The 27774-nt window shown below is 45.3% G+C and overlaps 1 protein-coding gene across 1 annotated transcript; it reads right to left on the bottom strand.

Annotated features, from left to right (window-relative positions):
• Nucleotides 1-196: 196 nt before the first annotated feature.
• Nucleotides 197-26559, bottom strand: ITIH5 (inter-alpha-trypsin inhibitor heavy chain 5). Its single transcript, XM_070947127.1, has 13 exons — nt 26515-26559; nt 25199-25362; nt 23886-23978; nt 22009-22262; nt 20195-20364; nt 19168-19284; nt 13223-13394; nt 11368-11677; nt 7633-8189; nt 5421-5474; nt 3458-3574; nt 1695-2072; nt 197-599 (listed from the first exon to the last, which is right to left on the bottom strand). The coding sequence occupies exons 2-13, from the start codon at nt 25345-25347 to the stop codon at nt 301-303; spliced, it is 2670 nt and encodes an 889-aa protein (XP_070803228.1). The 5' UTR covers nt 25348-25362; nt 26515-26559; the 3' UTR covers nt 197-300.
• Nucleotides 26560-27774: the final 1215 nt, after the last annotated feature.

Raw genomic sequence — 27774 nt, 5'->3', positions numbered from 1 at the left:
CACACGATCCCCGTTTGGGACCTTCTGACAAGCAAAGTTTATGGGGAAGCCAGATTAATGACCATGTTAGTAACTTTACCAGTGCACTGATTTATTTAACAACTGTGGCAAGGAAGGTCATAAAACGAGGCAAAAATCCCTTAACTACAGAGATTTGGGCTCAACTGTGATCGTAAATCGAGGACTACCTGTATTAAAGTGTGTTCCTTCAGCACCACGAAGCCCAATTAAAACCCAAAAGTTCTCTTGAGAGCAAGAACAAATTCTTCTCGGAGGAGAGCAAGGGAGTTTCTCCTCTCTTCAAAGTCTGTTTTCCACCAAGGTGCTAGTCCCTGTGTCAAAGGGATGGGAGGCCAAGTAGTCTTTGTAATCCCCGTCGATTAGTTTCTCGGCGTTGTGTTTGGCAAACCAGCAATCCACTTCCTGTTTGCCGTTGTAGATCTTTCTCTGCTTCCACACCACGGGCACCAAACGCCCTTTCAACTTGAGGGCGTGCTCCGAGTTCGAGTTCCCAGACTTTATTTCCTGGCAGTCATCCGGGCTACACTTTTCTGAGAATGGCTCGGTCAACAGCTGAACGTCTTGGTGCAAGAACTGGCCTGCAAAAATTAAAAAAAGGAATTTGTGAGCAAGTGAATTAATGAGACTCTGGGTAGTTCTCCGCTTATGACTAAACTGGGACCAGGATTTCCGTTGCTAAGCAAGGCAATAGTTTAGTTTAGCCCAGTTTTATGACCTTTTATGCTACAGTTGTTAAGCGAATCACTGCGTTGTTAAATGAATCACACGGTTGTTAGGTGAATCTGACTTCCTCTGCTGACTTGAATTTTGATCATCACATGATCATGGGGGGGGATGTTGCAAAAGTCGTAACTGTGAAAAAGGGTCATAAATCACTTTTTTCAGTGCTGTTGTAAGTTTGGTCACTAAGTGAACTGTTGTAAGTCGAGGACTACTTGTACTTAGGACTGCGACTCTCAGAATCCAGATGGAAGATATACAGTAGTGGCCAAAATTGTGGAAACCTTTTGGGGAAAGTGTATTTTCTAAAACTAGTTAATAAAACCACTTTTTGTTTTTGGAGTAGTACCATAAAATTATATATCAATGGAAAGATAATTGAATCAAGAATGTAATGCAATAACTTTTAGGAAGGATTTGCTATTAGAATAGCAGTTACAGGATAAAGAAGAAAAGTGAAACACATAGAAAAAACGAGATATACAAAAATTATCACCGTAGAAAAACCGAGATATGCAAAAATGATCACCATGTCAGTTAATACTTCATTGGGTAACCTTTAGCATAAATTACGGCCTTACAAGGTCTTCCCATGGAGGGAACCAAGTCTTTGAGTTCTGCAGCTGTTCTAATATGAAACTAAGATTGAATGATGGCTTCTGTTAACTGGGTTTTATTGCTGGGCCGCTTCTGATTAACCAGTTTCTTTAGTCAGCTCCATAGATTTTCAATTGGGTGAAGATCTGGGCTATTCCCAGGTCATTCCAGTAGTGGAATAGGATTATCTTGAAACTCCAAAAAAAAAGTGGCGTTATTAGCCATCAAACCTCAAAAATACACTTTTCCCAAAAGGTTTCCACAATTTTGGCCACGACTGTATGTCTCTCTGCACACAATCTTAGAAACCAGCATTAAACCAACCAATCAATCTTAGAAACCAACATCTCCCTTACCTATCAGCCCATGCGAAGCGGTCGAAAGTCCTTGACCGTTGGAGATGTAGAAACCCAAATGGTTCTTCTGATACCGAGCGGGGTTCTTGTAGTGGTGGATCAGAATGACAAAACTGATGGACTCTTGTAGGACCACAGTGACGTTGGCGTGGGCCACGATGGACACGTGGAGATTCTTGCCCACCACCATGGCGTTGCGGTCGCAAGGAAAGACCAGCCTCTTCTCATCATCCAAGATGACCTTGGTGGGAGAAATTTCCAGGTAGGATCTTTCCGGTTTGTTGCTGAGAATTGTGATGCTCTTGAAGTACGTCCGCTGTTTCTTATGACCTTTCCGTGGGGCAGGTGCCCCGATGAGCTGGCCGTTGACGGTCACTCCTAAGGGACAAGCAAAGATGTCAAGAGTTTGATTTTGTGATTAAGAGACCAGGCTAGAAAGCAAGAGATTTTGAGTTCAAGTCCTGCCTTAGGTATGAAAGCCGACTGGGTGACTTTGAGCCAATTATCAGGAGACGGAGAGTTCTAGTCCTGCCTTAGCCTTCAAAGCCAACTAGGTGACCTTGAGCGAATCACCAGGAAACAATGAATTCTAGTCCTGCCTTAGCCATGACAACCATCTGAATGACCTTGAACGAATCACCAGGAGACAATGAGTTCTAGTCCTGCCTTAGCCATGAAAGCCGACTAGGTGACTTTGGGCCAATCACCAGGAGACAGTGAGTTCTAGTCCTGCATTAGGTATGAAAGCCGGCTGGGTGACTTTGGGCCAATTCTCAGAAGACTGTGAGTTCTAGTTCTGCCTCAGGCATGAAAGCCAGCTGGGTGATTTTGGGCCAATTATCAGGAGACTGAGAGGTCTAATCCTGTCTTAGCCTTAGAAACCAACTAGGCGACCTTGAGCGAATCATCAGGAAACAATGAATTCTAGTCCTGCCTTAGCCATGACAACCATCTGAGTGACCTTGAACGAATCACCAGGAGACAGTGAGTTCTAGTCCTGCATTAGGTATGAAAGCTATCTGAATGACTTTGGGCCAATCACCAGGAGACTGAGAGTTCTAGTCTTGCTTTAGGCATGAAAGCCATCTGAGTGACCCTGGGCCAATCACCAGGAGACAAGGAGTTCTAGAACCACCTTAGCCATGAAAACAAGCTGGATGATTTTGCACCAGAGTTTTTAATACATAATCTGTTGCCATTCCCCCCTCCCCCCCCCCCCCCCCCGTTTGCATGCTGTACTTCTCAGTATGGTACAGAGCTGTATTTTTTTTAAAAAAATGCAAAGAAAAGAGCCACAAATATCCTCATAGGATAGACTGGGACGATCTGTTTCCCAGGGTAAGACAATGGGTGAGTTCCCACAACCCACTGAATCACAAAACAATGCACTTTAGTTTAGTCTGGCTTGTTGTGCGATTCCAACGGATCTTTAGCAATTTCCTATTTTTGAGGCGACCACCGTTGCCTCCTAGAAACAGATGTATTGTTCTTGACGGAGTTGGACAATAATTGCGGGTCTTAAAACCAACGCCAGAGGAAACGCCGTTTCATATTTGCTTCCTTTTGTGATGCTTGTACAAAATTGTCCCAAACTGACTCTGAACTTTGTCTTGTCCCATTAAACGGATTGGGAGATGGAAATTCATTCAGTGTTTCCTTTCCGTCAGGCCAGGCCAAACTTTTACTCAACTCTGCTGACGGAAGAAGTCAATAGCCCCACCAGCTCTGTGGTTCCCGTACCAGCCAAGGTTACTGGTTACTACCTGAGTGCTTGTGATCCGAAACTAATCTAAGGATATCGCCAGGTTGTCCGTCGATATTGAAGCAGACGGTCAGCTTGTTCCGCGGCAAATCGACAACAAAATGAGGGTCCCCGTCCGCTGGAGAAACAATTCAAAACAAAATAGGAAGGGAAACATTAGCTTAAATTAACAGAGATGGAAGGGACCTTGTAGGTCATCTAGTCCAACCCCCTGCCAAAGCAGGAGACCCCACACCATTTCTGACAAATGGCAGTCCAATCTCTTCTTGAAAGCCTCCAGTGATGAAGCTCCCATAACCTCCGAAGGCAACTTCTGATCCATGGGTTGATTGTTCTCACTGTCAGAAAATTTCTCCTTATTTCTAGGTTGAATCTCTCCTGGTTCAGTTTCCATCCGTTATTCCTTGTCTGGCCTTCAAGTGCTTTGGAAAATAGTTTGATCCCCTCCTTCCTCTCTGTGGCAGCTCCTCCAATATTGGAAGACTGCTCTCCTGTCTCCCCTGGTCCTTCTCTTCTCTAGACTAGCCATGCCCAGTTCCTGCAACCGTTCATCGTATGTTTTAGCCTCTAGTCCCCTAATCATCCTGGTTGCTCTTCTCTGCACTCTTTCTAGAGTCCCAACATCTTTTTTGCAGTGTGGTGACCAAAACTGGATGCAGTACTCTAGGTGTGGTCTTACTAAGGCTTAGTACTAATATTAGTACCTCACATGATCTTGATTGTATCCCTCTGTTAATGTAATTTAGGATTGCCTTGGCTTTTTTGGCTGCCGCTGAACACGGCTGGCTCATATTTAGCTGGTTGTTCACTAAGACTCCAAGATCCCTCTCGCAGTTACTGCTATTAAGCCTAGTTTCACCCAGTCTATACGTGCACTTTTGGTTTGTCTTGCCTAAGTGTAAGACTTTACTTTTCTCTACATTGAATTTCATTTTGTTAGATAGGGCCCAATCCTAACCTCTCTGAGGTTGCTTGTTTTCTTGCAGATGTTTCATGAGAAAGAGGAAGAGGAAAGAAAAGTAAGAAAAAGAAAGGAAAGAAGGAAGGATGGAAGGAAGGAAGGAAGGAAGAAAAGAGCGAGGAAGAAAGGAAAGAAAGAACAAAAGAAATAATGAATGAACAAATGAATGAATGAGAAAGAAAGAAAGAAAGAAAGAAAGAAAGAAAGAAAGAAAGAAAGAAAGAAAAAGGAAGGAAGGAAGGAAAGAAAAAAGGAAGGATGGATGGAAGGAAGAAAGGAAGGAAAAAGAGAATGAAAGAAAGAGGAAGAAAGGAAAGGAAAGGAAAGAAAGAAAAAGAAAGGAAAGTAGGAAGGAAGGAAGGAAAGAGAGAGAAAGAAAGAAAGAAAGAAAGAAAGAAAGAAAGAAAGAAAGAAAGAACAAAAGAAATAATGAATGAATGAAAAAGAAAGAAAGAGAAAGGAAGGAAGGAAGGAAGGAAGAAAAAAGAAAGAAAGAAAGAGAGAGAGAGAGAAAGAAAGAAAGAAAGAAAAAGAAAGAAAGAAAGAAAGAAAGAAAGAAAGAAAGAAAGAAAGAAAGAGGGAGGAAGAAAGGATAGAAAGAACAAAAGAAATAATGAATGAATGAAAAAGAAAGAAAGAGAAAAGAAGGAAGGAAGAAAGAAAGAAAGAAAAAAAAGAAGGAGAAAGGGAGAGAGAGAAAGAAAAAAGAAAGAAAGAAAGAAAGAAGAAAGAAAGAAAAAGAAAGAAAGAGGGAGGAAGAAAGGAAAGAAAGAACAAAAGAAATAATGAATGAATGAAAAAGAAAGAAAGAGAAAAGAAGGAAGGAAGGAAGAAAGAAAAAAGAAAGAGAGAGAGAGAGAGAAAGAAAAAGAAAGAAAGAAAGAAAGAAAGAAAGAAAGAAAGAAAGAAAGAAAGAAAGAAAGAAAACCTGTTTTGCTTATGAAACTTAGAAAACTGAACACGGCCAAACCCTTGTATAATGATTAACTGCTGGACCACATACCTGAAGTTTTAGTTACATTGATTTTTGGCTCCTCTGATTTTTCAGGAGTAGAGCCTGAAACAAGAGAAGAGGAAATGAGATGACACAAAGCCACACAGACACACAAAAGCCCAGCTACCCCACAACCCAGGGCAAAGTACTATTAGGCCTCCCCCAGAGAAGAGCCATGGCTCGCTTACACATTAAACAACTTATTTACAACTGGGTCTATACAGGTAGTCCTCGCCTTAAGACCACAATTGGGACTGGGGAACTTCCGTCGCCAAGCCATGCGGTCATTAAATGAGTCGACACATAACTGCACCCGATTTTGCAACCTTTTTTTGGCGTTAAGTGAATCCAACTTCCCCCCCCTTTGACTTCGCTTGTCAGAAGCTGGCTGGGAAGGTCTCCATCGGCAATTTCATCATTCTGGGATGGCTGCAACCCTCACAAATGCTTCCATCCAGTTGTCCAATTTTTGATCATGTGACTACGGGGGAAGGCTGCAACAATTATACGCACAAGGACTGGGCCTTAAGTTACTGTTTTCAACACTGTCGTAACTTTGAACAGTCGTTTAACAAATGGCCGTAAATCGAGGACTGCCTGTATGTACTTTTCCTAATTATCCTAATACGGTCAATTGAATTTTCAATATTTGAATACCAATTCTCTCCTACTTGTTTAATGACTACAATAAAGACCTTTTGGGATTGGAGTCGAGTTTAAGAAGCAGAGGTTTGGCTTTTTAATTCCCCAAAAAGAGAAATTTCCCTGATTTTGAGGAATCGGGGATTATCAGCACTTAATTTGTAAGGTTTAAAGCAGCTATTTCATCTCTTAACCTTTTCCCAGACCTCAAGAATCCAAATTCTTTGTCCCTAATCACTCAAGTGGGTGTGGACCACACCTGGTCCATGGATCAGGTGGTCCCTGATCTCTGCTTCGGAGTTTGAGTAGTGCCATGTTGCCGGTATACAGATAGTCCTCGACTTACGACCACAATGGAGCCCCGAATTTCTGTTGTGAAATGAGACCGTTGTTAAGTGAGTTTTGTCCCGTTTTATAACCTTCCTTGCCACTGCGGTTAAATGAATCACTGCAGTTGTTAAGTAAGTAACACCGTTGTTAAGTGAGTCTGGGTTCCCCTGTGGCCTTTGCTTCTCAGAAGGTCGCAAAAGGGAATCGTGTGATCCCAGGATACAGCAACAGTCATAAATATGAGCCAGTTGCCAAGCATCCAAATTTCGATCACGGGACCACGGGGAGACGTCAACGGTCATAAGTGTGAAAAAACGATCATAAGCACTTGTTATATGTTATACAAAACCTTTGCTAGACCAATTCTCGAATACAGCTCATCTGTCTGGAACCTGCACTGCATATCGGACATTAATACTGTGTTTCCCCGAAAATAAGATCTTGTCTTATTTTTTTTTTGAACCCTGAAATAAGTGCTTGGCCTTATTGTCATGCGCTTAATAGTCCGATTGGGCTTATTATCAGGGGAGGTCTTATTTGGGGAGAAACAAGGTACATATGGTCACTAAACAAACTGTTGTAAGTCAAGGACTAGCTGTAAGTGACTCATTAACCAGAAACAAAGATCGTGAAAAATCCATTTGTAGAACACTTTAGTTTTTTATTTTTATTTTTATTTATTTTTATATGCTTGGCTTGCCATGTGCAATCTTGACATGTTTTGGAGGAAAATATTTGTCATGCAAGAGGCATGGAAAGGAGTGGTTGGGTGGGTGGAGAGGACGTTAAATGAAGATGCACTGAGAGAATCAGAGGTGGGATTCAGCCGGTTCGGACCAGTTTGGGCGAATCAGATGCTAATTTTAATCTGGTTCGCCGAACCGGTTGTTGCAAGGACTGGCTGGCCCCACCTGCCCCGCCCCGCCTCTCTCAGGCGTCTCCACGCAGCCCGTTTTGGATGTGAGGTAAATGCAGGGCCTGCATGGAGGCTCTGGGAGAGTGAAAAACAGGCCTCCTGGAAGCTCCGGAAGTCCAGAAAGGGGCCCATTTCTGGCCTCCAGAGGACCTCCGGAGCCTGGAGGAGGCTCGAGGAAAGCCTCTGGAGCCTGGGGAGGGCGAAAATGCCCCCCCTCTGCCGTGGTGCAGGAGGCCGAGTAGGTTACGCCCCCATGGCCATGCCCACCCAGCAACCGGGTAGAGAACTGGTTGCTAAAAAATGTTTAATCTCACCCCTGGTGGTAGCCCATACCTGAGGGCACCTGGTGGCCTTGAAGGCCCTGCACGATTTCTCCAACGCCTTCGGTTGAAGGACCAGCGTAGACCTCCATTGGGGGTTCCACTTGAAATGGAAGGGTCTTCATCTTCAGGGCGGTGAAGGGCATGACAAAATTGTAAGCAAGGGCCAAGTTCTTGGCCCTTTCCCTCAGAGAGGCCTTCTCCTTGCTGTTGTCGCTCTTCAACCAGGAGGCCAACAGTTCCTTGATGGTGAGGTAACTCCAGGCTCGCTCGACGTAGTTTTGATCGGTTGAGGAGTTTGGCGGGCCAACGAAACTCGCCTCGAGGAGGTTGTGCCCCGAAAGATCGACGGCCACGTCGGTTTTCAGCAGGACATGCTTGTCACTGTTGCTGGCGGTCACTTCTACGTGTAAGCTGTGGGCGGTCTTGTTGTAGAGTTTCCCCGCAATGACAATCTCAGAACCGTTGAAGTAGTTGGGGAAGAAATTCTGAGTCACTTTCTCCACGCTGTCCACGGGGTAATCCACCCGGATGTCCGACAGAAGTGGGGTACCGATCTCATCATAGAATCTGCATAGACACCTTTGGTTACTCTTAAAACACGAGCGCAAGTCATAAGGAAACCAACACAGAGGGAGTCCTCGACTTACGTCCATTCATTTAGCGCCCAGTTCAAAGTTACAACAACACTGAGGAAAGTGACCGATTGACCAGTCCTCACATTTAGGACAGGTAATCCTGGACTTATGACCACAATTGAGCCCATAATTTCTGTCGCTAAGCAAGACAGTTGCATTGCGAAGTGAATTTTGGCTCATTTTACACTCTTTCTTGCCACAGTTGTTAAGTGAATCATTGCAGTTGCTAAGTTACTAACCCGGTTGTTAAATGATTCGGGCTTCCCCATTGACTTTGCTTGAGAGAAGGTCGCAAAAGGGGATCACGTGACCTTGGGATACAGCAACGGTCATAAGTATGAACCAGGTGTCAAACATTCAAATTTTGATCACATGATCTCATGGAGATGCTACAAAGGTTGTAAGTATGAAAAATGGTCAGGGGTCACTTTTTTCAGTGCCGTTGTAACTTTGAACCAGGGATGAAATGTAAAATTTGTTACTACCGGTTCTGTGGGCGTGGCTTGGTGGGGGTGGTGGTAATGTGACTGGGTGGGTGTGGCCAACTTTTTTTTTTTTTGTACTTTTAAAAGCATTTTTTCTACAACCTCTTCGGCCAAAGGAGTTGTAGAAAAAATGCTTTTAAAAGCCTCTGACGATCCCAGCTGAGTTGCCTGATCGTCAGAGGCTTTTTTTTTTTTTTACTTTTAAAAGGAATTTTTAAGCCGAAGAAAAAATGCTTTTAAAAGTTAAAAAAAAAAGCCTCTGATGATTGCACGGCTCAGTTGGGCATCGGAGGGGGGGCAGGGATTTTTGCTACCGGTTCTCCGAACCACCCGCCGTCATCGCTACCGGATCGGGCGATTCGGTCCAAACCGGGAGCATTTCACCCCTGCTTTGAACGGTCAGTAAATGGACTCTTGTAAATTGAAGACTATCTGTACCCCACCTAGAAACACAGCTCTGTCCATTCCTTCATTCTTATGACCTCTACAAATTCTTGAAAACGGTTTTAGGAAGCTGTGATTCTGACAGAAATTCCACTTCCAATCCCTATGCTACCCACCAAGTAGTATAGGAAAAATGCTGCATGGAAACTCTCCTCTCAACAGCATCCTCTCCAGGGGTGGGTTCTAATTTTTTTTACTATCGGTTCTGTGGGCGTGGCTTATTTTGTGGGCGTGGCTGTAATGTGAGGGTGGGCGTGGCCAACTTTTTTTTTTTTTTACATTTAAAAGCATTTTTTCTACAACCTTAAGAGGTTGCAGAAAACAATGCTTTGAAAAGCCTCTGACGATCTCAGCTGAGCCGCGGGATCATCAGAAGCTTTTTTTTTTTCACTTTTAAAAGCATTTTTTCCGCTGAAGAGGTTGTAGAAAAAATGCTTTTAAAAGTAAAAAAAAAAAAAAAAAGCCTCTGATGAGGTGGGTGGGGTAAGCGAGTGGCGACCGGTCTGGGAACCGGTTCGGGGGTGTGGCCAGCCAATGTTATTACCGGTTCTCCGAACTACTACAAATTTTTACTAATTTTAGTAAATTTTAAAATTTACTAATTTTTACGGTGCGAACCGGGAGCAACCCACCACTGATCCTCTCGTTCGAAGTCATGATTCATGTAACCATGGTTATTTGGACAAATCGCAAATGACTTGGCTGGTCTCGTCCATTCAAAAACAAACCATGGATTTCAAACCAAGGTGGCTGAATTTCCACAAAGACGTCTCTAAAACTTGGCTTTAGAAAATTTGGGAATCCAGCCAATTTAAACCAATTTTCTTAAGTGCTTTTTTCAAGATAACCTTAATTTCCTCCAATGAAGAGCTGGCTAATACCGTTGACTCAGAATGAAAGGACACTGCGTTTAGCAGTTGGAATTGTGCCCAGCTGAACCAAAAATAGTCATTAAAGTCACCAAGTTACAAACTGAGAGACAACGAGTTCTAGTCCTGCCTTAGACAGGACAGAGTCGGAAGGGACCTTGGAGGTCTTCTTGTTGTGGCTCCGTTGCCTGAGCCTGGGCTATCGACAGATGCAGACTCTGAGAGTGAGGGAGAGGAGTTGGCAAGGCCTCCCTCTCCAGGACCCTCCTCTCTGGCAATGCCTCCGGAGGACACCGAAGGCCAAAAGGTAGGCTGAGAGCCAAGCACGTCTCCGCAGCCACAGGTGGACAGTGACGAAGGAGATAAGTGCTGGCTGGACCCTCGCCAGAGGCGCAGGGAGAAACGTGCGCAGCAGAGGGGAAGGCATGCCAGAGATTAGCTGAGTCACTGGACCACACCCCACAAGGTATAAATGTGGGTGTGGTGGCCGGTTCAGTTTGTGATGAGCAAAAACTAGAAATAATCCATGATCTCTGCGTTACTGGACTTTACCTGCTTTATCGGACTGCATTTGGATTAATCCTTGTATTGTTGAAAACTGCCTGTTTTATCGGAATGCTGGCAGTCTAATCTTTGTTTTATGTGAGTAAAATCTGAATTGGCAGCTAGCCACTGGGTTGCTGCCAGCTTTATTTTCAAAGAATTTTGTCGTGTGGCTTATTAACTCCGGGCTGTCTGTGGGGGTGCGTGAGTGGAATGGGGACAGAACACTTCTAGTCCAGGGGTGGGCAACTGTGGCTCTTTTACAACCTGTGGGCTTCAACTCCCAGAATTCCTGAGCCAGCTTGGCTGTCTCAGGAATTCTGGGAATTGAACTCCATAGGTTGTAAACAGGCCACAGTTGCCCACCCCTGTTCTAGTCCAATTCCTGCTCAAGCAGGAGACCCTATACCAGTGATGGCTAACCTTTTCTGGACTGAGTGCCTAAAGCATGTGCAGATGTGAATGCACGCATGTGCCCCTGAACCCCCCAAATGCAATGCAGCCCCCGCGCATGCGCCCTGCCCCCGCCATCTGTCAGAAATGGTGTAGGTGTAGGGTCTCTTGCTTGGTTTAGCGGGTTGGACTAGATGACCTACAAGGTCCCTTCCAACTCTGTTAATCTGTTAATTTAAGACAGACCTTAGGGAAGCTCTGAAGGAGCCATTAAGTATAGGAAGGAAGGAAGAAGCCATCGGACCTGGGAAAGGCTGACACAATCTAACAGAGATCCAGCAGAAGAGATGGCAGGGAATAAATTTTTCTCACCAACCCTTTAAAGTGTGTTGCAGCGTCCTCATTCTCCCGGATCAACCTCATCATCCCACAGTTCTCCAAGGCCAACCTCTCCAGCAAGTGCTGGTCGACGTCATTCCCAATGCCGATAGTGAAGACGCAGAACTTGTTGCCAATGGCTTCCTTGAGGTTGTTGACGATCTTGCTCGTCTGGACCTCGCCCATCGTGGGGCGCCCATCAGTCACGAACACCAGGAAGGAGGCGCTTCGTGATTCCGCTTCGTTCTGGGTGATGTAATCGTTCAGGATTTTTGCGCTGGTCTGAAGAGCCTCGTTGATATTGGTACCTGTGACAATACCATGGAAATAGATGTGATGTTAGGTATCAGGGTGGGATTCAAAAATTTCAGCAACCGGTTCGCTGCCCGGTTGCTGGGTGGGCGTAGCCATGGGGGCGTGGTCTATGTGGCCTCCTGCACCACGGCAGGGGGGAGCATTTTTGCCCTCCCCAGGCTCCAGAGGCTTTCCTAACCCTCCAAGATGGCCAAAATGGCCTCCCTCAGGCACCGGAGGCCCTCCGGAGGCCAGAAATGGACCCATTTCTGGACTTCCAATAGGCCCGTTTTTCACCCTCCCAGAGCCTCTGCGTGCGCCCTGCACTTACCTGGCATCCAAAACAGGTTGCATGAAGACTCCTGGGAGGGGAGGGGAGGGGTGGGCGGGGTCAGCCAGTCCTTGGAACAACTGGTTCAGCGACCCAGATTAAAATTAACATCCGGTTTGCCCGAACTGGTCTGAACCGGCTGAATCCCAACCCTGGTTAGGTAGGTCGGAGGTGTCCAATTTTCATCAACTAGTTTAGAGGTGTCCCATCTTGGCAACTTTAAGACTTGTGGACTTCAACTCCCAGAATTCCCCAGCCAGGAATTCTGGAAGTTGAAGTCCACAAATCTTAAAGTTGCCAAGATGGATACCTGTGAACTAAAGCTTTAGATAAGATTGTGGAGATTGATCTTATCCAGCTGCATTTAGACATGAGTGCTTGGAAGATATTTCCTTAGAAATATCCAAATTTACTACAACAGGAGACAAGATTCCATGCCTTGGGATTCCATACCATACAAGGCATATACAAAAAGAGAGAAGGTCAAATAACATGAGGCAAATCCAGAAGATTTTCAGTGCCATTACAACAGCACCAAATAACAATGGTAGGGGCTGCCAAGAAAGCAAAAACCAGAATCTTATATTTCCAGGAGAAAGAAAAAGGAGAAGGAGAAATGAGGAGGAGGAGGACGAGGACGAGGAGGAGGAGGACAAGGAGGACGAGGAGGAGGAGGAGGAGGAGGAGGAGGAGGAGATCTCTTAATGAGCACTCCAGCTCAAAAAAGTTGGGTTATTTCTTGCCAAACCAGAAGATGGTGAGTTCTAGTCCTGCCTTAGGCATGAAAGTTAGCTGGGTGACTTTGGGCCCATCACCAGGAGATTCTGAGTTCTACTCCCACCTTAGGTATATAAGCCAACTGGGTAACTTTGAGCCAATTACTTGGAGACTCTGAGTTCTACTCCCGCCTTAGGCATGAAACTCTACTGGATGACTTTGGACCAATACCAGGGGACTGATAGTTTTAGTCCTGCCTTAGGCATAAAAACCAGCTGGGTGACTTTGGGCCAATCACCAGGAGAAGGCGAGTTCAAGTTCTACCTTAGCCATAAAAGCCAGTTGGGTTTCTGCCTTGGCCCAACCCATCTCATAGAGCTGTTGTTGCAGGAAAAATAGGAGAAGGAAGGAGTATTCGGTATGTGTTCACCACCTTATGTTCTTTATAAAAATAAAGAAGGTGAGATATAATCAACCAACCAATCAATCAATCAATCAGTAATAAGATTACCTTCATTAGGTGGTACGAGATGGATGTGGAAGATTGCATCTCGTATATTTTCAGGAGTCACCGGCACCAATTGCTCTTCTTTCCAGACCTTGATTTCATTGGAGAAGCCAATAATGTTGAAGTGGTCTCCAGGCCGGAGGTCATGGAGAATGGTGAACAGGGCCTCCCTGGTCTGGAAATGAAACGGAGGGAAACCAGTAAGGGAATGTTGGTGTGGTTTATACAATGGGCTGGTTAAACCCTGTGACACCATGGATTTATGACGATCCAAGGACAAGCTGCCACCGATCAAACATGTGGCATGGGTTCAGTGGTGGGTTTCACATATTCTGACCACCGCATACGCGCCTGCCCTTGTGTGCACGCACCCGACCTTCCGTGCGTGCACTTTGCTCACACGCGCACCTTCCACGCATGCGCCCGGCCTCGAAAATGTGGCTAAATAGAACGGCATTATGCCGAGGCGGGTGGGTGGGACAGGCCCACCCGCAGTTGCCGCTTCCGATTCGCCCAAACCGGTCCGAACCGGCTGAATACCACCTCTGCAGAGGTTGTGTGTGCTTTCTTATAATGCACACGACAATGAACTGCAGCCAAAAATAAACAAGGGGCATCCTATCATACGCAAAATAAATTGAACCTAGCGATTTATTCTTTGCAAAAAGATCTACGCGCCCACACAGCACAGCGGAAAGCCAAGCAATCTTCAGAGAGTATGTAGGATCTGGAGGAACGAGGAACCTTGGTTCTCCAGATGTCGTTGGGTTCCGTGGTTTGGTGGCTCCACCATTAGAAGGAATGAAAGAAGGGTCTCGAATGGCAGTGTCAACTCTGAAGCTGGCCTGACAGAGGCCAACCTGGAGGCGTCAGGGCTGCCACAATGGTGGTGAGGGATAGGAAGGGGGCGGGGAATAGAGATAGCTGAGGTTTTGTAGCCAAAACAAAATAGTTTCCCCTGAGAACCAAGGACATTCCCACAAGTGGCTGGAAAGAGGAGGAGTGAAGTTTCCGAGCAACCAGACAGCATCTTGATTGGACCATCAATCAAGTGGTCCAATCCACTTGGATTGTTTCGGAAAGCAGGGAAAAACTTTAGTTTTAATTAGGTGAAAACCGCAGGAACCTTTAGAGTCGGTTTTCACCAGTCTGTGCCAATACGATATATCCAATAAACTTGTTCTCTGAGGAACCTGCTTGCCTCGGAGTTCTGTTTGCTATGGGTGGATTACTTGGAACCCTGACAGGCAGATGCTAAGGATAGCTTTCTGGTTGCTTCTTCTAAACCAGGGCTGTCAGACTCACGGCCCGCAGGCCAGATGCATCATGATCTGGCCATGCCCACACCTGGTTTAGCGAAGGAGAAAAAAGTCGTGATACATCATGTGATGACACCGTGATGATGCGAGTTAGACACCCCTGTTCTAAACCAGTGTTTCTCAACCTTGGCAGCTTGAAGATATGTGGACTTCAACTCCCAGAATTCCCCAGCCAGCCATGTTCCATTGTTCTAAACCATCAGAGGATGCTCATTCTTGGAAGAAATAACAATTGTGTTACATTGCCTTGGAATGACCTTCAGTGACCTTACACTTCCATTAGCCCGAGTTAATGTGACTAATAATCTCAGATTATTAGGAGCCCTGGTGGCACAGTGGTTAGAATGCAGTATTGCAGGCAAGCTCTGCCGACTGCCAGGAGTTCGATCCTTACCGACTCAAGGTTGACTTAGCCTTCCATCCTTCCGAGGTTGGTAAAATGAGGACCCGGATTGTTGGAGGTACAATAGGCTGACTCTGTAAACTGCTTAGAGCATTGTAAAGCACTATGAAGCAATATATAAGTCTAAGTGCTATTACTTTTATGGGAATTCCTTTCCAATATCTGCAGATCTACAGACCCTCTGTTCTGTAAGGAATGGAGGCATTCAGACTGGGATGGAGCCACCATCCATTTTTATAGTTTATGGATTTACCAGCGATTTTTCAGATTTAATCTCTGGAAAAGACCAGGATTAAAGAATCTAAAAATTCAGGCTGACATTCAGGCTAAAATCCTAGCAGCAGTTCATCTATCGCAGTGATGGCTAACCTTTTCTGGACCGAGTGCCGAAAGCGCGTGTGCACACATGCCCGAACCCCAAAATGCAATGCTTGTGTTGCCCCCTGCATGTGCCCTGCTCCCCCTACATGCGTGTGTGGGCCCTCCATGCACATGCAGCCCCCACATGCACCCTGGCCCCCTGCGCATGCTCAGCAGAGACTCAAAGACCAACTGACCAGCTGGACTGAGGCAATGGCTTGCATGCCACCTCTGGCACGTGTGCCATAGGTTCACCATCACAAATCTATCGTTACAGAATCTGGTTGCCAAACCTCTATTTAACTTCCATCCGGTTGGTTGTCAGTTGTCTCAGATGCTAAATAGGCCTCTTGCTAACTTCCTGCCTTCCCATCCTATTGGACTCCAACCCCCATCATTCCCTAGCATGTGGGCCAGGGACAACAGAAGCTGTAGTACGAGCCATCTAGGAGGCATCCTATGGCTTCAGTGGTGGGTTTCAACCGGTGTTACCACCAGTTCGCTTCACGCATGCTCTTTGCGCACACCTGAGGCACGGCAATCCACTCTGCCGCACCTATCAGCTGGGCTAAAAACGAACGAATATAGTAGGTATAGCGCAGAGGCGAACAGGAGGGCCCAACTGACAGTCGGAGCGAACCGGTTCGCTCTCACCTCACCCTTTCCGCTACCGATTCGCCCGAACCGGGCAGATCCAATAGCAAACCACCACTGTATGGCTTGTCTATTCTCATCTACACTTCAGCAACATTGGTCAAAAAAGCTCCGCAAAGAAATGAAGCTAGATCTCGATTCTTCCTTTCTGCTGTCAGAAGAAAAATGGTTTTTTTTTTGGATCGCAAGGATAAATTTGGAGAAGATTGCAAAGATTTTGTTCCCATTGTAATTGTGCCCGGATGTTAGGAACATCATGATGAAATACATTATCCACCGCAGAGGAATTCCGAGTCAGTCTTCCAGCTGGTGGCCTTGCCATCACATCCGGGAACTATCAGGGCCAAGGTTTTAATTTATACATCTTTTTTTTAGTTCTAGTACAGATGAGATCAAGGGGAATACCCACCCCTCGACCCCAGACCCAGGCCATTTCTTTGGATTAAAATCCATACTTGTGGCTGTTAGGTGAATTACTTGTTGTTTCCAACCTCGCCGTCCCTTTTGTTAAAGAGGGAACAGCTGCGATATTTTCCATTATCTCTAAGCCAAAAACTTTGGGGTCTCTGGCCAAACTTGGTTTTTGAGTGGCTTGCCAGGATTTATGCTCCAAAAAAATGAAAAGAACAAAGGGAGGGGAGAAACGCAAGCAAATGTTATCTTTAATTGAAAGGTAAGCAAATTGAATCCATGGATTCAACTACTGGTAGTGATCGACTTACAACCACAATTGAGTCCGAAATGTCTATTGCTAAGTGAGACAGTCGTTAAGTGAGTTTTGCTCCATTTTACGACCTCTCTTGCCACCGTTGTTAAAGGAACCACTGCCGTTGTTCAGTTATTAACACTGTTGTTCAGTGAATCTAGCTTCCCTATGGACATTGCTCGTCAGAAGTTTGCAAAATATGATCATGTAACCCCGGGATATTGCAACCGTCATAAATACATGCCAGTTGCCAAGCATTTGAATTTTGATCACATCATGACGGGAATGCTGCAATGGTCATAAGTGCGGAAAGCGGTAACAATTTTTCAGTGCCGTTGTAACTTCGAATGGTCACTAAATGAACTGTTGTAAGTCAAGGACTACCTAGATTCTGAAAAATATCTCCCTTGTGCTGATTCGGACCGGTTCGGACCAGTTCGGACTGGTTCGGTATTCAGCCGGTTTGGACCGGTTCGGTATTCAGCCGGTTCGGACCGGTTCGGTATTCAGCCAGTTCAGATTGGTTCGGGCGAACTGGTAGTGGCGACTGAGGGTGGGGGCCTGCCCCGGCATAAACACATCCTATTTAGCCATGTTTTCAAGGCCAGGCGCATGCGTGGAAGGTGCGCGTGTGAGCAAAGTGCTTGCACGGAAGGCTGGGTGCATGCGAAGAAGGCGCGCACACGTGCGAAGCGAGCGTGTGTACGCAGGGCGAACCCGTGGTAAGCATTTTTAAAACCCACCACTGCCCTTGTGTTATAATCAAATATTGCAATTTGTTGAGAATCGAGGGGCAAGATTGCAAGGGGTACAACTAAGACATTTAGGGATCCCATGGACTGCCAGTTACGCATTGCTATTTTACAATTTGACTTGACTTGGAAGGGACTCAACCTTGTCTCCCTCCCTTCTTGCAGATCTCCTGAGCTTCGGAACCAAACCCTTCCCACCTGCCACAGGTCTTGGCCTGCTCGTTCCAAGAAGCTGAGATCACGACGCAGAGACAGACGGAGGGGCAATGACATTTCCGTCTCACAATCCCTCACTTGTTACCCGGTGCGGGTTGAAAGGATGCCCACGAAATGCAAGCCCAACCCGTTCCAGGAGAAGACAAGGCTCAACTGTTCAAGCCCTGACCCAGAGCAGGCTTCCTATGAACTTGTAGGCTGGCAACAGTGATCTCATTCTGGGGGTGGTTCCAGGTTCACCCCTTTGCCATTTCCACTGGGCGCCGAGTCAGTCCTTTGCTTGGGATGTGTTAGATGACTCTGACCTAACTTCTGCAGACGGAAAACCCGTTGAAGGAAGTTCAGAAGCGCTCTTCTGTGGATGTGTTTTGGGGCAGGCCTTCCTCCTAAGTCAAGGATCAGCATTGTTGGGCACCTGCCAAGGTCTGTCTCGCCAGCCCCCAGTTCTCCAAAGAGACTGAGCTTTGCACAACAGAAATAACCCAGTTTTGGGAGCTGAACTCCACACATCTTCAAAACACTGGTCTAAAGCAGGGGTGTCGAACTCCATTTCATTGAGGGCCACATGAGGGCTTTGGTTGACCTGGGGGGGGGGCCCTGACTGGGCATGGCCGACTGGGTGGGGGTGGCCAGGTTGATGGCATTCCCCAAACTGCTGGCATGTTTCCTCTTCACACTGGGTAGACTGGGCCGAAGCCACACTGGCCCAATATTTCCTCCTCACACTGGGTGGACTGGGCCGAAACCACACTGGCCCAATATTTCCTCCTCACACTGGATAGACTGGGCCAAAGCCACACTGGCCCAATATTTCCTCCTCACACTGGGTAGACTGGGCCGAAGCCACACTGGCGCAATGTTTCCTCTTCACACTGGATAGACCCAGAGGCCCAATGTTTGCTCTTTGCACTGGGAAAACCGAGCCAAAGCAATGCCGGACGGCCCCTTACATTTTGCAGGACAGCCCCAGGGACCGGATTCGAGCACATTGCAGGCCTTGAGTCAGTGGTGAAATGTAAAATTTGTTACTACTGGTTCTGTGGGCATGTCTTGGGGGGTGGGGATAATGTGACTGGGTGGTCGTGGCCAACTTTTTTTTTTACTTTTAAAAGCATTTTTTCTACAACCTTAAGAGGTGGCAGAAAAAAAATGCTTTTAAAAGCCTCTGACGATCAGGCAACTCAGCTGGGATCCTCAGAGGCTTTTAAAGGCATTTTTTTTTCTACAACCTCTTTGGCGGAAGAGATTGCAGAAAAAAATGCCTTTAAAAGTAAAAAAAAAAAGCCTCTGATGATTGCGCGGCTCAGCTGGGCATGTGGGGGTGAGGGGCAGGGATTTTTGCTACTGGTTCTCCGAACCACCCACAGCCATTGCCACCAGATCAGGCGATCCAGTTCGAACCGGGAGTATTTCACCCCTGCCTTGAGTTTGACACCCCTGGTCTAAAGCGAGGCAAAACTAGCCTCAACTTAAAATCCCAAATATGGCAAAAGAATCTCACCATCTTTAAATCATGGATCAGGAATGAAGTCCCTCACCTGCTTCATTTTGGTGCCCACCATGGATGCGCTTCTGTCGAGGACAAAGACAATGTTCTTTGGCAGGGGAGGGAGATCTTTGGGGGCAAAATAGTGCACGAAGTAGCCATCCAAAACCTGGTGAGATAACAAGAGAAGGAGAGGTGTCTATGGGGATTCTCTGTTAGCAAAACTACTTCGCCAACGCATGGCACAACACAGGAGAACAAACGCATGGGGGACAGGATTCAGCAGTCCATCTGCACTTGAAAAAACGAAGGTCATTCTTTTCAGGACAGCAAAGTCCACATTCTGGTGAGAAAGGACCACTGAAAGAGGGGTCTAAACTGGCCATCTATGGGGAGGGATACGACACCACCTATCTCCTGTTTACAACATAGTCCTTTCAACAGTTCAAAGAAGGTCCCACAGCCATTTGCACTATTCAGGTGACCCTGAGGGCAAATTAAACCTCCAAGGGGCCTCAATGATTCTCAGAGAGAGTGCTAACAACCAGATGACTGCAAGGAACGTAAATCCTTCCATCCTCCACCATTCAGTCAAGAACGGAAGAAGCTTCTTGGATGAGAAGCGAGACATTTTCAAAGGAAAAAAAAAAAAAGCAAAGTCCAGTTACCTTTTTCCAAAGGATTGGGAACAGAAGGAGAGAAAATTCAGGAATTTAATCTGCCAAATCTTGAAAAATATCAGCAAATCCTAAATCTGGAATCCTAAATGGGGATCCATCTGGAATAATCAGTTGATTACATGCCCTCAAGTTGCTGTTGACTCTTAGCACCCATATAGAAGTATAGAAATTTTGATCACGTGACCCATGGGGATGCTGCAACGGTCGTTAAGTGTGGAAGCTGGTCATAAGTCCATTTTTTTGGTGCCGTTGTAACGTCAAACCATCACTAAACCAATGGCTGTGAATTGAGGGCTACCTCTAGAGAGGTACCAAAAAGCACTGGTGGGAATGCTGGCCTGGAGTTCATCTCCAGGAAAGTACAGGTAGAAATGAAACAAAGGACCTTCTCCAACGTACCTGGACTTCTCCAACACTCAATTCTCTGTTGACATCATATCGGATGATAAAATCTCCTAGAACGCCATTCCTCGCGATCTTGTCTTGCTGCGCCAAGTTGGGATTGAAGGTTACTTTAGCCAAGGTCTTTGTCTGGCCAACTACAGTTGAAGGGGGTGGAGTGGGGTGATCTGTTGAGGAAGCATAGCATTATTTATTTTATTTTATTTTATTTTATTTCATTTCATTTTATTTCATTTCATTTCATTTCATTATTTCATTTCATTTCATTATTTTATTTATTTTAGTAGTTTAGTTTAGTTTAGTTTAGTTTATTATTTTATTATTTATTTTACCGTTTTCTCCGAAAATAAGACCCTGTCTTATATTTTTTTGAACCCTGGAATAAGCGCTTGGCCTTATTGCCATGCGCTCAAAAGCCCGATTGAGCTTATTATCAGGGGATGTCTTATTTTGGGGGAAACAGGGTATTATTAGTTTATTATTTTATTTGATTATTCAATAATAATCTCATTATTATTTTATTTCATTATTATTTCATTTATTTTATTTTATTATTTTAGTTTAGTTTAGTTTTATTTAATTTATTATTTTATTATTTTAATTCTTTCTTTTGAATTTGTAACCTTCCAAGATTTTATTTTATTATTTATTTTAGTTTATTATTTTATTTCATTATTATTTTATTTTTAGTTTAGTTTACTTTATTTATTTCATTATTTTATTTTTTATTATTTTAATTCTTTCTTTTGAATTTGTAACCTTCCAAGATTCATATTTAGTTTGTTTTGACTCTGATAGCAGCCTTCCTGCCTGTCATTCTGGATAACAAGCGAAGAGAAGGAGACTTCGAATTCCTAGATGGGTGTTTCTCAACCTCGACAACTTTCAGATATGTGGACTTCAACTCCCAGAATTCCCCAGCCAGCAAAGCTTTCTAATTTCTGAGGAATTCTGGGAGTTGAAGTCCGCACATCTGAAAGTTGCTGAGGTTGAGAAACATTGATTTCAATCAAAATACCGTGTTTTCTGAGCAAAAGATATCATGCTCCATCTTGTATTACAGAACTAACAACATGAAAAGGAAGAATGAAAATAAGCAGACAGGACAATCCAGATGGACAGTGTAGAAAGTTAGCATCCACCCCGCTCCTAGAAGAATGAAATATTTTGGGAAATATTAAAAAAGGCAGAATATTATATTTCCCTAAAAGAAAAACATGCTCTTGGAAAGCAGCCCCCACCTTTCTTAATAGCCGCAGCAGGACTGGGCCAGCCTATCTACAAGACAAAAGACCTTCAGCTCCAGGGTGATGGGATTAAGACATGACCCCTCAGGACATAATAGGATTAGCCCTCTACCATCTAGCAGCAGAGCTCACCACATGGCACAACAAGCCCCTTCACTGCATCATCCAGCAAGCTTCAACCAAGCCTGGGACTCAGACAGCCTACAAAGTTAGCAGTGACCCCTACAGCAACCAATAGAATACATGCTCTTGCCACAGGAACAGGAAGCTCAAGGGCAAGGCCCAAGAGAGGGTATAAATACCTCTCTCTCTCTCCACTCCATGTGCTTAGCTGCCCAGGACCTAAAACCCATGTGATCCTGTCCATCAATAAACCATCTTTCCAATCAGCCTCCATGTTTCCAGGGTCTTTCTCCACACTTGGAACTGAACCGGATGGATATTTCTTCCAACAACGGCAGATTTGTCCTCTCAGATTTGCAAGATTCTGTTAATAAACAATAACGAGCTCATCTGGTCGTGTTTTCCTATCTGGTCTATCTGGCTCTCATTTTATCCACTCACCTTTGGTGCTCTCTGCTCCCTTGCCTTTGTTATTTTGGAGCGGCAGAACTTCCAAAGAGTTAATTCCTGAATTCTCGAGGATGTTGACTTCCACACGTAACTTGCCCACCAGCTGCTGGGGTCGGATGCTGACCGTGTAGTGATACTTCCCCAACCGTCTCCGTAGGAGCTCCTCATAATGCAGGATGAAGGTGGCTTCCACCTTCCGGGGGATTAATCCAGAGGCTTTGAACGTCTCCATTTGGCTTTCTCTGCTGGAAGAATTCAAAGGCTGTTTAGAGACACATTGTCAACCCTGAAGAAACCTGGCTGAGGCCATCTTTGCGGCTTCATGGTTGCGACAAGGCAGAGAGGGGGAAAATTTAGATAGCTCAGCTTTGCCGTCAAAATAAAAAGTTTTCCTGTGGGAACCAAGTTCATTCCAACAGGTGGCTGCGGAGAGGAGGAGCAGAGTCACCAAGCAACCGGCCAGCACCTCTATTGGACAACGTGACTGATGACCTGGGGGGAAGGGTGAACTTTCACTTTTTAATTAGGTGAAAACCGCGGAAACTTTCAGAGTCGGTTTTCACCAGTTGTGCCAATATGATGTATCCAATAAATTGAGGAATCTACCTCTAAAGTTCTGCTTTCAATGGGTGCGTTACTTGGAACACTGACACACATTTTTCCATGCTTCCTGCTGCATATCAAGGCTAGATGGGGCTACTGATGAGACTGGGAGGGAAGGAGCAGGGAGAAGAGGCCTCAATGGCTGAAGAGATGGGTGTGGTAGTCCAACATCGGCTGCTGCCAGCAGCCTTATGAGATAGACAGGCAGGAAATACACCCGGATAATCTAAGGCTACTTTACAGGTTTTCCTCGATGTAAAACCACAACTGAGCCCAAAATTTCCATTGCTAAGCAAGACAGTTGTTATGTGGGTTTTGCCCCGTTTTACGACCTTTCTTGCTACAGTTGTTAAGCGAATCACGGCAGTTCATACTTTAGTAACATGGTTGTTAAGTGAATTTGGCTTCCCCGGTGATGTTTCATTATCAAACTAGGACTCACCTATCACTGATGATGTTACCTAGTTTGGTAATGAAACATCTTCAAGAAAACCACCAAGATTGGAGAGCACCAAGGACCCCACAGTCTTCCTCCTCCTCCTCCTCCTCCTCTTCCTCCTCCTCTCCACAAACCCCAGTCCCTTTTAGCACGGATGATGTTATCTACCTTGGTAATGAAAGGTCAGCAAGAAAACCACCAACTCAGAGGGCACCAAGGACCTTCCAGGATGTTGTTTTTCAACTTCCCAGATCAAGTTCTAGAATTCTGGTGCTGGAGAAGACTCCTGCGAGTCCCTTGGGCTGCAAGGCGATCCAACCGGTCAGTCCTAGAGGAGATCAACCCTGACTGCTCTTGAGAAGGCCAGATCCTGAAGATGAAACTCAAACACTTTGGCCACCTAATGAGAAGGAAGGACTCCCTGGAGAAGAGCCTAATGCTGGGAACGATGGAGGGCAAAAGAAGAAGGGGACGACAGAGAAGGAGGTGGCTGGATGGAGTCACTGAAGCAATCGACGTGAGCTTAAGTGGACTCCAGAGGATGGTAGAGGACAGGAAGGCCTGGAGGAACATTGTCCACGGGGTTGCGATGGGTCGGACACGACTTCGTGACTAACAATAACAATAATAATAACAGATGCTTGAAAACAGAGCTTCCTAAACCTCCTCTTATACCAATCAGAATCAAGGCAGGGTTACTTTGATCTTCTTTCTCACCCCTTCTTCCTACCCAGGGCGAATTGCCCTTTGCTTAATGATTCTTGCAGTCCTTCATCATGGTTGCTATATCTCCATAATCCCCAAATCAAGACGAAGCAGACCTTACCTGTCATTTCTGGGTCTTGAATATATTTCTTGATCTGCACGTAACCAGTCTTTACCAATCACTTCTCCATAATAAATCTTGCCACCAATAATCCTGGCATCGAGACAAAAGAGAGGATATGCATGAAAAAAAATAGGCACAGGGACTGATGAATCAATCCTCTGATTCTGGTTTCTTCCCATTTTTCATTTATTCAGCTTTAAACTGCTTCCTTCCTACTTTTGAATTAGATTACATTTCGCTAAAAAAAAAAAGGACTCAGCAAAAATCCTATACTGATTTTAGCACCTTTAACACCTAATGATTTCCCTATGAATTTCACCTTAATTCGTTATTTACACTCCTTTTTGCAATAAGAGATCTCTTATTGTTAGGCCTGTAAGGTAGTCACACTTATGGCCACAATTGAGCCCATAATTTTTGTTGCTAAGCGAGACAGTTGTTAAGTGAGCTTTGCCCCATTTTAAAACCTTTCTTGCAGTTGTTAAGTGAATCGCTGCACTTGTCAAGTTAGTAACACAGTTGTTAAGTGAATCTGCCTTCCTCTGTTGAATTTGCTTGTCAGAAGGTTGCAAAAGAATGAGAATAGAATGAGAATAGAATAGAATAGAATAGAATAGAATAGAATAGAATAGAATAGAATAGAATAGAATAGAATAGAATAGAATAGAATAATGAAATGGAATAGACTAGAATAACGGAACGGAATGGAATGGAATGGGATAGGATAGGATAGGATAGGATAGGATAATGATATGGAATGGAATGGAATGGAATAGAATAGAACAGAATAGAATAGTGAAATGGAATAGACTAGAATAATGGAATGGAATGGGGTAGGATAGAATAGAATAGAATAGAATAGAATAGAATAGAATAGAATAGAATAGAATAGAATAGAATAGAATAGAAGACTCAGGGACACTGCAACCGTCATAAATTTGAGCCAGTTGCCAAGTGTCTCAATTCTGATCATGTACCCATGGGGAGGCTGCAACGGTCATAAGTGTGAAAATAGTCATAAGTCCCTTTTTGCAGTGCCATTGTATGTTTGAACGGTCACTAAATGAACTGTTGTAAGTTGAGGACTATCTGTACTACCTATTGTAAGGTTACATTAATAGAGTCTTGCAAATCTAAAAAGTTCTCTACCCCCTTCTCCTTTTCTCCCCGAGAAAACTAGGGCAGCTCCCTTCTGAAACGCTGAGATACTTTTTATATCCTCGTTGCCCACTCTGTGATTCTCCCTCCCGTCTCCCAAGGCCATTCGCACAGACCATCCCATTTATTTTAGGACACAACCGCTCACCTACATGGTAAAATTGGAGACGAAGGCCGTGATGGGTATTTGCATCTCAAAAACACCTTCGCGAGCCTCCGAGCCGCCATTCACCAAAGTGCAGGAGACTGTGGTAAATGCGTATCGAGAAATTATTGTGGCTTTCACTGAGAATTCGGACATACGTGGTCGGGTTTCCTGTGGGGACACAACGATAGTTCCACAAAGGCAGGATAATGTTATGCCAGGTAGACACAAAACACGACCAGATAAGCTAATTCTACTTTATTGTAAGGCTGCTACATTTACAGAATCTTGGAAGTCTTGTTATAGGTAGTGCCCAGGTTAAGCACAAATTCCATTCCTAACTGTTTTAACTTGAATTTATAGGCCGGATGGAGCTTGTATTTACGAACCATTTGCCTGTTACTAAAAATGGCAATGGTGTCCTCCTTCCTTAAGCTGTGAATTACTGAAGGTTTCCATCTGTTTCCATCAGTTACTTCTTGTCCTGCTCTCAAGTGCTTTGGAGAATAGGTTGAGCCCAGTGGTGGATTTCAAGTTTTTTTACTACCAGTTCTGTGGGCGTGGTTTGGTGGGCGTGGCAGGGGAAGGATACTGTAAAATCTCCATTACCACCCAACTCCAGGGGAAGGATACTGCAAAATCCCCATTTCCTCCCTATCAGCTGGGACTCGTGAGGCAGGGAATAGATGGGGGCGGGGCCAGTCAGAGCTGGTATTTACCGGTTCTCCGAACTACTCAAAATTTCCGCTACCGGTTCTCTAGAACTGGTCAGAACCTGCTGAAACCTATCTCTGGTTGATTCCCCCTGTGACTGCCACTCAAATATTGGAAGACTGCTATCATGCCACCCTTAGTCATGGAGATCATTTAGTCCAGTGATGGCAAACCTTTTTGGCACTGAGTGGCCAAACCGGAACACGCGTGCATGCACGTGCACGTGTGTGCATGTGCGTGCATGGAGCACCAGAAATCCAAAGACCAGCTGGTCGGCGGCCGCATGCCTGTTTTTGGCCATTTTTGGGCCATTTTTCGGGCCATTTTCAAGATGTTTTGGGGGGCATTTTCAGGGTGTTTTGCAGGTGTTTTTCAGGCCAAAAACACCCTGAAAAATGGTCTGAAAAAGGCCCCCAAATGGCCCCAAAACCGGCCTGTTTTTTGGCCATTTTTTTGAGCCACTTTCAGGCTGTTTTCCGGCACTCCAGTGCCCGCAAAGACCAGCTGGCCGGAAACCAGAAGAGCAGCTGCGCACTGCTCTTCTGGAGAGGGCGATTGCCGACAATTTCTTGCAAGAGGAGAACAATTCAGAGTTAGAATATTACACACCAATCTCTGCAGAAACCGTGTCTGTCTTGGGACTCTCCGTGCAACCTGCAAAGGAAAAAAGACCATCACTCAGGGTGTTTTCCGCTAAAAATGGAAACCAAGAGGTTCAGCAGAAGTCAAAACGGTGCCTTTTAAATGTTATGCTTGCAAGAAGCAAGGGTGGGATTGAGCCGGTTTGGACCTGTTCAAGCAAACCGGATGTTAATTTTACTCTGGTTCGCCGAACCGGTACTTGCAAGGACTATCTGGCCCCGCCCATCCCTCCCCTCCCCTCCCCGGAGTCTCCAGACGGCCCGTTTTGGATACCAGGTAAGTGCAGGGCCCGAGCAGAGGTTCTGGGAGGGTAAAAAATGGGCCTCCCGGAAGTCTGGAAACGGGCTCATTTCCGGCCTTCGGAGGGCCTCCGGAGCCTGGGGCAGACCATTTTTGCTCTCCCAGAGGCTCAAGAAAAGCCTCTGGAGCCTGGGGAGGTGAAAAACGGGCCTACCAGAAGTATCGGAAGTTCATAAATGGGACTATTTCCAGCCTCCGGAGGGCCACCAGAGCCCAGGGAAGGCCGTTTCCGCCCTCCCAGAGGCTCAAGGAAAGCCTCCAGAACCTGGGGAGGGTGAAAATGCCTCCCAACCATGGTGCAGGAGTCCGAGTAGGCCACGCCCACCATGGCCACACCCACCCAGCAACTGGGCAGAGAACCCCTTGCTAAAATTTTTGAATCCTACCTCTGGCCAGAAGCCATTTCTGCATCCTTAGGCTGGCTGCTAAGCCTCCATTAATAATGAGAGAGAATAGTGGACATTCAGCCTCTGAACATAAACTGATATAATTTCTCATTATTTAACCAGTGCACTGAACAGTTATTGCTCAAAATGTAGACTTCCCCCCACCCCACATTTTACAGTTTGTTAGGTTATTAAAAAATATACGCTACAAGAAGAATGCCCAGAGTTTCTGCGAGTCAAGCAGCTTATTAATTTAATAAATTAATTCCGTGTTTCCCCGAAAATAAGACCAGGTCTTATATTAATTTTTGCTCCAAAACACGCAAAGGCCTTATTTTTTGGTTAGGTCTTATTTTGGGACAAATACGGTACTAAATGCATCCATCTGGCTGACAATCTTAACTAGGGCTTATTTTGGGGGTACGGCTTATATTACGAGCATCCTGAAAAATCATGCTAGGGCTTATTTTCCGGTTGGGTCTTATTTTTGGGGTGTTATTACAGGTTGTCCTTATTTAGCAACCACAACTGGGATTGGCAA

The sequence above is a fragment of the Pituophis catenifer genome, unplaced genomic scaffold, assembly GCF_029215685.1.
Source record: "Pituophis catenifer annectens isolate HBS135680 unplaced genomic scaffold, rPitCat1.0.hap2 SCAF_7, whole genome shotgun sequence".
Taxonomy (NCBI): Eukaryota; Metazoa; Chordata; class Lepidosauria; order Squamata; family Colubridae; genus Pituophis; species Pituophis catenifer.
This window is presented reverse-complemented; position numbering and strand designations above follow the sequence as displayed.